The sequence below is a fragment of the Agrilus planipennis genome, unplaced genomic scaffold (assembly GCF_000699045.2).
Source record: "Agrilus planipennis isolate EAB-ADULT unplaced genomic scaffold, Apla_2.0 scaffold386, whole genome shotgun sequence".
Taxonomy (NCBI): Eukaryota; Metazoa; Arthropoda; class Insecta; order Coleoptera; family Buprestidae; genus Agrilus; species Agrilus planipennis.
In genome coordinates this window covers 108067-118839 of record NW_020439288.1, presented here as the reverse complement: position 1 = coordinate 118839, position 10773 = coordinate 108067, and the positions used below count along the sequence as shown (strand labels likewise).

The window sequence follows — 10773 nt, the reverse complement described above, 5'->3', positions numbered from 1 at the left end:
TATTATTGTCAACTCTATAACACTAGAAAATATTGTCAACATAAAAATATTTTAACGGTTAAAAATATTTGTTATACATTTTGGTTAATAAAATTTACTTTTATTTAATATTTCGTTATTTTTTTCGGAATCAGCACACCAAATTACATAGAAATTAGTTAAAATTATTATAAAAGGTTTTTCGTCGTTGGCCTGTGTATTTAGAGAACCCTTTCAATATTTTTTATAAATAACCAGACCAATATTGCCGGGGTCAAACATCCCCCAAACACAAAAACGTCGGTGTGGTATAAAGCCATCTACAAAAAGTGTTGAAACAGAATAAGTACCATACTTAAAAAGGAAAACTCGGAAGACTATAAGTAAAATTACGATTTGTTTTTGTGAACTTTGAAACATCTGGCAGAAATAACCGCCGTCTGGCAGTGTTGATAATTAATTTTTAATAATATTCTGTGAAACCTAGTATAATTATTCTATTTTTTTCTTATTAAATAATATTTATTAACAAATAAGTAATTACAAATATTATTTTAGCGTTGTTTTTTATCATTTTTAAACAAAATTTGTATAAAGTCTCTTGTGTTAATAAATGCTGTTAATATGAAAATTCATTTTCAATTTTTTACACACTATGAACTATTTCAGGTTAATTTTTGATATTAACCACTATTAAATGTCAAAGTGTTTCATATATATAGTAGTAATATAATTACATTAGTTCGACAGATCTATGACCGAATAAGTACGGTTTGTCGTTGTTGCCATTGTCATCTCACGCAGCTTACTGGTTAGAGCATTGGTGCGTAAAGCCAAAGGGTTCCGAATTCGACTCCCGGCGATAACAACAGATTTTCCCTCATTAATCTGAGGTAGTTTATAGTGAATAAAAAATTGAAAATTAATTTTCACATTAATATTTGATATTGACGGTCCCGTATCAGTTATTTTTAGACAGATGAGAAACGTTTTTTATTTAATAAAACAAAAAGAGATATCGACCACTCTTTCAACTCTTGCGATATACCTGCTAAATAATTGCTCATTTAATTGTTTATACGCATATTTCGCATTAAATATTGAAAATTGTATAATATACGAGAATGATACTTTTTGCATAAAAAAATTAATGTTTTCAAATTAAAAAAAAAATTCATGAGACATGAAGCTATCAACTTGATTGACTATAATCTCAATAAAATAAAAATGTTAGAATGCGGCATAGTGTAGATTTTGTGCTGATTTTTGGTCAGGCAAAAGAGTAAACATCATTGCCATCAATTTATTTCTTCAGCTAGTTCGTGCACTGTTCAAGTTCTGGTCAAAGAAATTTATGTAACCATACCATAATTAATACATAAGCAGGTAGATGACCCAAACAAGCTCTAGCTTCAGTTATGATATATTAATCTAATAAATTGTTTCAAGGGAGCCACACTAAACAGACCTTCCTTGCCATTTTTATTTTAATGTATCTTGTAAAAGAGGTTGCCTGGTTTGAAAACGACTTGTTTAAATCATTAATACGACCCCTTGACTACTCATTTTTATTTCTGTATTTAATATCTGTCTAAAATAAATCGTTTTTTTCAAGATGATACTTCTACGTTTTTTATATAAAGTTGTAATTCTTTCAAATATCCACGGAATGATTATTTACTTCTAACATGTGTATAAATATACCACAAGTCTAAACATAAAAAACCGTAAAATACTATATTGACAAAAAGGGGGATTTATTTTACACTTCATGGAAATAAAACAAAAGCAATAGCATAAAATGCCAGTTACAAATCAGAAATAACCCCCTCCCACATCCTATTTTAACTTAAACTGACCTAATAATACTTATAACGAAAACTGTTTACTCTACAAAATTTGGACTTCATTAGTTGGATACTCCTGAACGGTTTTTTCATTCTAATTTTCATCATACATTGATCAGCATGGTTCACTAAGAATTAACGGCTTCATCATTTTTTAATATTAGATACCTATTTTAGCTTTCAATTTTACATAAAAAATATCTTCTGATTCAGTAGTATGTAAATTATTTTACAAATCCTATCAATTTTGTAACCAATTAGAATTTAAGTGTGACAACAACTTAAAAGTAATCACCACAAATACCAAAATCGAATAATGATTATGCTATTGTCTTTTAACTTACGCTACGTTCATTCTTGCTCTTTCAATGAAACTTTTTGGTCTGACAAGGCGGCTTTTTGCTTCTGGACTTGCAGCTGGACTATGTGCCAATGTTTGATCATAACTAGTATTAAGTTGCTCTCCATTGAGAATGGTTGGTGAGTATCCATTGTTAGAATCATAATTATCCTTACTCCAAGTATTTATCTACAATGTTTCAAAAATGCAATAAAAAACTACCACTATAAAAGTTATTTACGGGCTCATTTATATCCATATGTGTATATTCTACTGAAAATTTTAATGTTTATATAACAGTAACTAAAGTAACTAAATTTCCTCTATTTTCTTATTAAAGTACATTAGCTTATGAAACCATCATAAACTTCTGAAAGCATTGAAAATATACCTTACTCTATGAATTGCTAGTAACTATTTTTTTTATCAATTGTACTTACGTTACTCAATGGGGTGCTTATTGGTGAATTTAATGGTGGTTTTTGAGGTGTTACTGGAGCACAAAGAAAAGCTGTTTTATCCAAACTGCCTGTGCTACCAGCAGGGCTTGTGTTTGCTATAAAAGTGTTGGTGTCAGCTGGTAAGTGAGGTTGACCATTTTTATGACTAGAATTTTGCTCCAATTTCTTCTTAGGTAAATCTTTATAATTATATTTCAAATGATTAACTTCCAAAGGTTTACAAAATGATAGTTCTTCTGGATGTCTTATTCCCAAATCTTTACAAACAGCAACAACAGCTGAAAACGTTTTAACAGAAAAATCTACTCTCATATCTAAGTATCTTAAGTCTGGCAATTGCACTTTTAAATTTTTGTGCATAGGAGTAAAATACAATAAAGCATCTCCATGTACTCCACACTGATCAAGTGTAGATTTTGTACGAGTCAACCAAATATTTCGTTGAGGCCACCAAAGTGCATGATCTGACCAATCCATTGAAATTTCTGGAAAAAAAAGTAAAATATCTCAAAGAAATATTTTATACAAAACTAAACTTTTTTAAAAAAAGGTTACTGTGTATGTAGCAAATTGGGGCATATTAAAAAAGGTGCAACTTTTTGAAAAATGATTTAGATGATTGAAACTGCATAACGTTCCTTAATGGACAGTTAAAAATATTGAAGATCTCAAGGAAGTTTGTGTGGTTTTGGTCACTTGTTGTAAGTCCTTTGCCATACAACCTCTGCAATTTATAAAAAGCCTAATTTTGCTGTAATCATATTTACAACTTATATACAAAACAGCATATCAAAGTGAAGAATTTGTAATAAGTTTCAACAGTGTTTGTATTATATGTTGCCGATAAACTAATCAAAGTAACTCTATACGACTGCAAGGTTGATAGATATTTAAAAAATAATTACTAATACGGAACCAAAGCAGTCATTAATTCGAAAATCAAAAAGTATGTAACTGAGGTCATACAATGAACATGCAATATGCGGTCAATTATTATTGCAAACTTGCTAAAAAGTCTGTTTACCTAGTTCCTCTACAAGTTTCAACATTACACCCCCAATGTGCAAATCACCTCGAACTCGAAGACTCCTCTCAGTTTGTAAATCCGTAACGTACACTCGTAAAGTCCAAGATCCATCACCGATTATTTGCCCGTTTGATAGCATCTTGTTTATGTTTCTTTACTTTTTTCAACGAAATTTTAAATGTGAATTTTACACATCTGTTCGACAGTACCAAAAATGCAAAATTATAGCATATTACAACACTTACGTCATCTATTTATAAAGGTGTATTACACGATCAGTGTATTTACATGTACTATATAAATATANAAAAATTTAGATATTTTTACTCTAAATTACAGTTATAAGCTAGGAGTAAGTCGGCTAATTTCTAAAACTTATCCATGTCCGGGAAATATTTTTGCAGTGAGCTTTTATTACTGATGACAAATGCTGTACCACGGAATCTTCAAATTTAATCTTGTCAGCTTTATCGTTTTCCAGTTGCTCACAAACTTGTGAAAACATGGTCATATCGCCAATGTGAACTCTACGTTTGTATAGTTCCAATTTGCGAATAAAGCTTGCTACTTTGTTTTGCAATATTAAAATAATGGTCATATTTCCCTGTAGCGATAGCGTAGGTACACTTTGCGCGCTAGTCGGCGCTCAGACTTGTTATTTTGAAATTCGGCATTCGAGACAACCGGCTCATTGTCACCTCTCCGAAATACATGTTTTACGCCCGCGGGGGTAATAACCCCCAGGTTAGGAATCACGGCTCTAAATATTATATTCTGAATCTCTATTTCTTGAGTCATTTTCAATCCTGTCCGTCATCGTTCCGTCCGTAGTCCTTTGCCTTGTCAGTGTTTTGTCTGTGTACGTCCTTCCTTACATTCGTTTCATTAATAAATAATTTTTGGTACCCAACTGTAGCCTGGTTTCCCTTTTCTTTTTCTAATTTCGCTTTCAACCCTATCGCCCTTTGAATTTTTCTTTGTTGTTCTATGAGGTCGCTGTCTATGTACATTTTATTTTCTTTTAAAAATGAAATTTTTCTTTTTGTCTGCAGGATTTCAATTTTCTTCTAAGTTTTCTACTTATATCATCCATATATTGTCGTTAATTGTTTTTGTTGATTTTACTATTTTGTCGATTTTGAATATCTCCTTCATAAACTTCATTAGCGCTAATTTCGTCTCGACCTCGCTCTTGTTTTAATTAGTTCCTTAATTTTGTTCCTTGTTATCACTATATTATTAGCAAATATATCCTGGATATCTCCATGCCCGTTCTTTTCCTCTTGTTTGCTTCGTCGTCCGAAAGTTCTGAAGCACTGTCAAGTGTATATGGCATTTTTGTTGTTTTTCCTACCTTAGCCGGCTCAGACGGTCTATTTCTAGTCGACCTCTAGGAGAATATATGCCGCTCACAGGTTAACGCTCGCGTATTGAATTTCACTTCTATTATTGTTTTCTCATTTTTTTTCCTCACGTACACTAAACACACCTAGCACTAATTTCTTTATTTACTCACTTTTCACTTTATTTATGCTCGAAACCTTCCGAATTCAGATTTAATTTTGGAGCGAAATTCAACCAAATATGGCCACGTCAACTGTTTTCTTATAGCTATTGTTAAAATTTATTATTTATTTCTATGCGAAAAGTTTTCTGGGCTGATGGCCGTGATCTATTTAGATTTTCTCCACCGTAGTTGTGGACGAAATGTCAGTAGAAAATCCACAGTTCACCAGCCTGGAAAACATTTCACATATAATTAACGCCGACCGTGAAAGCCTACACTTACTTATTTTATGAGAAATTTATATATTGTTAATCAGAGAAAAACAACTTTACTTCACCTCAGACAACAAAAAACAGCGATGTCATTAGACTAAGAATTGGAAATGTTTTGTCAGACTAATAACTTATTCAATGAGTAGTACAGGCAAGGCTATCCAGTCAACCTGCTAACATATCAGCTACACATTTATTTTTAAAAATTACGCGATAAATTGTTTTTGGAATAATAAATTAGCTATAAATACTGTGCTGCAATGACTGTTCTAACTTAATATGCCTAATAGTAATAGTTTTTGCAAATAATTAAACAACATATTGGACCAAACTAATTTACACAATATTTGCATTGGATATAAAGCAATTCTTTTAAAGTACGAGGAGAAATCGAGCATGCTACAGTTCATACGTTTTATAAAATTTTGTCCAAAATCAAATGGATTTGTTTCTTTTTCATATTAAGTTATATTAGAAAACGAAAAAAAGCGCATGAATAACGAAATAGGAAATGCACTGAAAAGGAAAACTAATTTACCTACTTTTTTGTTACTTATTAAATAATCACAAATTCGGTAAAAATTTAAAATACCTTCATATTATTAAATCTCCAAGTTTTAAGGTGATCTCCATTATTAATATCCAGTTTCATGAGACGATTGTGAGCGACCCCTAAGAGTTCATCTTTTTTGCATCCCATAAATCTTACAACAAACAGTGTAACACCATATTCCGGTAATGATTGCCAAGCTTTTATATAATTTAGTTTTGCTTCTATTAAAGGCAGATGTTTCACATTTGCATGAGCTTCTAATATCTTATGAACTAGCTGAAATGAAATATATACCCACATTATAATTGTTTAAATTAAATGTTCTGTTTCATAGAATAAGCTTTCACAACTACATTCCTCTCCTTATACAATAACTTTTCAACTTTTCTTATTATTACAAATAAAACTCAAAGAATAAATAAAAATGAATAAACTGCGGAATATTAAAAGAATTTAAATTAACACTTGAAGCAAAATGATTCAACCAAAAGGACTTCCCTAAATATCACAATATATTGAAAAAACGCACACACATGCTTCGACCACTTGCATAATTTTTCTGGGTGTTGTGTATTTGGGGTAAGTTCTCTTAGTTTAATTATTTACTTTGCCACAATACCTTTAATAAATTTCTATTTTTAAGAAGCAATATGAATAATCATTCTTTCTGATGATCAATGTCACAATTTAAATAATAAATATGTATAACGTACATTAATAGCAAAACAAGAAATTAAACGAACACAAAATACATTTCACGTTCTTAAAAGCCTTTAAAAAAACTAATACTTGACAATCTTTATAAAATCAAGCAAAAATCTTCGGGTATTTCGTTTAGTAAAGAAGCATTACCTTTCCTTTTAACTTTCTCAGAAACCTAGGAGCAACAAAATCTTCTGGTTGAATATTATAACTGTTTGGGTCAACTGTAGGACTGTTGGTTGGTTTTTGCATTTGTAGAAAGTCAAGTATGGTTTTTACTTCCGAATTATAAGAACTATCAGCCAATGATCTTCCTTTAGATGCTAATCTGCAAGCAGCCATCCACTTAGCATACTGATGTTCCTATAAAAAAGCTAATTGAGATATAGCAATTCAAAGAGTTAGTTTTGCATACATCGTCACATCGAATGTATATTTCACACATTCCTTCTGAACTAGGCACTTCCAGTTTTATGCCAAATTTATTTTGACCGATATTTACATCAGGAGTTGCTTCACAGCCTTTCAGATTAATAGAATGAGCCGGCACACCATGATGTATCATTTCTTCCTTACTTTTGTACAAGTATAGATGCAGATCTTTACAAGTAAACCAATACTTCTTAAAGGCTTTCAAGGTGTACCTTTTAGGCCTATAAGAAAATAATATATTATATCTACTACCAGTCATTATTTTGAAAACTTCAATTTAGATCTTTGAAATGAATGTGATTGAGTTTAACAGTGTTGAATTATCATAAAAAATAATAACGTAGTAATTTACCAAATACATAGAAGTATTTCTTACAGATACTGTAAACTTATTAATTAGTACTGTATCGTATTTACACTTACTTCAAAAATCTGAGTTCATCACACAGTTCAGGCACTTGTGTTATGTCATTTTGAAAGGATATATTAGCACCTTCTAATGTGTTTTGCAAATCTGAAAGAGCTGCATCGATATCGTCTTCATTACCAGATTGAAAATTTCCATTTTCTGAAATGTGCTGTGGCTCAATGCCTTGTAAACTAATTTGTAACTGAAATAATAAAAATCATACAACACTAATAAAAATTGTTTATTAAAAAATAACTATTCAATGGGCTTAAGCATCCTTGATTGGATTGAATTGTTGATAATACTCTTAGGTCTGATCTTGTTCTAAGCATATAAAATAAAAACACACATTTACTTGTTATTTGCTACACTATAAAGAAAAAATGTTTCAACAAGTGTTTATTCAACTAGATAATTGTTTCGGCCTTACCTGCCATTATCAAGAGAAATTATGAGAGATGAATAACTAGACTAAGAAATGATCTTTTAAACTATAGGTACTTAAACTTAAATTAAAGGATGGGGATTATAGGACAGTTTAAATTTAAAATTNTAATTTTTTCTCTTTCTTGAAATCATTACAAGGAATAAATATCGTCCGTAATATTTGACGGCGTACATGGAAATATCTATTGCTTGTACTTTACTCAAAATTTAGTAAGTATAAAACTTCACCTTAATCGGCTTTTATTTAATCATGACATTCACGAATGACTTATTTTAAACTATAGGTACTTAAACTTAAATTAAAGGATGGGGATTATAGGACAGTTTAAATTTAAAATTTTATAATTATCGATCAGCAGTGTGTTATGTTTTTTCATCTTGTTAACAATCAAAATAAGAGATCGGTATATAGTCGAACCTGGTTAAGCGAAAACTGGATAAGTGAGCAACCTAAATAAACGACAAAAATAGTCAGGTCCCGTCATTTTTAGCCCCGAAAACCTCTATGAGTGACAGTGTGAGTACCACTTCTAGAGTGTCATTTTTCACTTCTAGACCTCTGTAAGTGACAGTTTCTTACTCAAAACCTCTGCAAACGAGACTGTTTACAATTACTAGACATCTGCAGCTTGTGCGCTTGATCCTACCTGCTCATGGTACTCATCCTCAGCATTTGGTTTCAGTTGATAACAATCATTGGAGAAAGTACATTTGACGTTGTTCCCTCACAATGTTGAAGCAAAAAATTAAAGTGATTTCATTTTTTACAAAATTTATGAAATTGAAAAACATATTCAAAATTGTAAAGAGGATACTCAGAAAAAATTAACTGATTTTTAAAAATAAATAAAATGAGTACCTATTCATCGCCAAATGTGTATATACTTATGTATTACGTATTTCTTAACGCTCTAGCACCATCTTTATGTTCGATTATTATTAACCTCTATAAATGAGAAAACTCTATTAGTGAGAATAATATTCGGGTCCCTTGAGTTCTCGCTTACCCAGGCTTGACTGTATATCACACCGCTGATAGTTATAAAATTATAAACGTATATGTTTAGGAGGTGTTCATTATTTTAACCTTAGTTACATTTTTTGCACCCTTGATAATAACCGATTAGGTAGAAACTATTGTCAAATTGAATAAATATTTGTCGAAACACACCTTCTGTTTTCCTTATTCAATGGGTTCTAACCAGCAATCCATTCAGTTGCCTATTATGTATACACAAAAAATGCATCAAATAAAACTTTACCTGTAAGGCAGCAAACATGAGCATTTCTTCTTCGGTGCAGTCAATTTCTTCATTAAGTAATTGCCACCTTGATTGTTCATATATTTGATTAATTCGAACAGCGTCATATTTAGGATTCAAATCATAAAATGAATAAAATTTAAACCGCAAACATAAAGTGTCAAATTCTCGAATACCCTGTTCCATGATCGATAATGATGAATCTAGCCACCTATAAGAGTGTTTGTAATTAGTCAATTAATATAGGCATCCAAATTTGGATGAGTAGGTACTGTTATCGATGGTGCATAGCACATTTTAATCATTGCGAACCCCTATTTAATAACCTAATGTAAGCACTTAGTGTACAGCTCTTTACATATGCTGTATTTAGCTCTCACTCTAATACATCTGTAATAAGCATTCTTTTCACATATTTTTTTTAATATGATTAAACCAACCTCACTCTCACTTACCATATCACTATACTCTATCAAATCAGTTAACTTAATAGTTAAAAGGTTTCTTTGAATGAAAATTTTAAAAGGGCAGGCTTAATTATGACTCAAGTAATTTCATTTTATCACTCATATCTGAGAGAAGAGTTGAAGTTAAAACTAATTGTAACATGATCGTCGCATTGATTATAGAAGAAGTTCAATTATTCTTAAATTTTTAAGGGGGAGGTTAATTTCTAATTACTAACAAAAGTTTAGTAAAAACTATGCCCTTATAAACTTTTTAAATTTCCTTTTAGTTTTTTAATTCTGTTAATAATTAAAATTAAAAATTATCAGATGCCTGCAACTTTCACTAGTCTTACTTTTTCGGAGTTAGTCTTTATTTATTTGCTAAGCAATATGTAGTCACATTTAAATCTAAGTAGTTTCCGAAATACTCTAATGGGTGGTCACTATGAGATACCCTGTATATTATATATAAATAAACACAAATTTAATCCCACCCTCTATTCCAACTATTTCTAAGTCGAATATGTCATAATTGTCAATTTCTACTTAATTTATTCTGATCAAAAGAAAGCACCCAGCATATCGAAAGTAGCACTTGCTATTTTTACTTTCATCTTTGTAGAATATTAAATTATGGGAAAAGATAGACCTATACGATTTGATTACAAGACAAAAACTTTTTTTTCGTTTTCATTATATAATCACTCATTTATATTTTCCAAACCGCTTAATAAAGTCGGATAAAATTTTAACAAAACCCTATTATACCCCTATATGCGGTAGCAATTTTTTTTTCTATAAATTAAATTATCTCAGAAACTATTCATCGTAGGCATACAAGTTGGTTCTCAAAGTTACCCTAAAATTTGGTGTTTCATACGAATTCGTCGTAATATATATACCATTCCATTTAAAATAACAAAGTTGGCATCAACTTCCGATGTAACCGGAAACGCCTGACAGTTGAAAAAGATCATCCTTAAATACCCGTACTGCCAAATTTTCAGATCTCTTACAGGCTTAGTTTCCCAAAAACGTTTAATGTATCACTCAATTTGAAGAACCTAGTATAATTATTCTATTTTT

General features: G+C 30.7%; 2 protein-coding genes across 2 annotated transcripts in view; both read right to left on the bottom strand.

The window, feature by feature from the left end:
* Nucleotides 1-3947, bottom strand: part of LOC108742995 (unc-112-related protein) — a 13926-nt gene extending 9979 nt beyond the window's left edge. Inside the window, exons 1-3 of the mRNA XM_025978300.1 lie at nucleotides 3652-3947; nucleotides 2607-3112; nucleotides 2176-2355 (exon numbers count right to left, since the gene is read on the bottom strand). Coding sequence (XP_025834085.1) covers nucleotides 2176-2355; nucleotides 2607-3112; nucleotides 3652-3793 — 828 coding nt within the window. The 5' untranslated portion in view covers nucleotides 3794-3947. The remainder of the gene's footprint in view (nucleotides 1-2175; nucleotides 2356-2606; nucleotides 3113-3651) is intronic.
* A 2043-nt stretch (nucleotides 3948-5990) lies between these two features.
* On the bottom strand, nucleotides 5991-9463 carry LOC112905596 (unc-112-related protein-like; the record flags this gene model as incomplete). Its single annotated transcript, XM_025978299.1, has 5 exons — nucleotides 5991-6262; nucleotides 6839-7051; nucleotides 7104-7341; nucleotides 7544-7731; nucleotides 9239-9463. Coding segments are annotated over 5 exons (1110 nt in total), but the record flags the coding sequence as incomplete, so codon positions are not given.
* Nucleotides 9464-10773: the final 1310 nt, after the last annotated feature.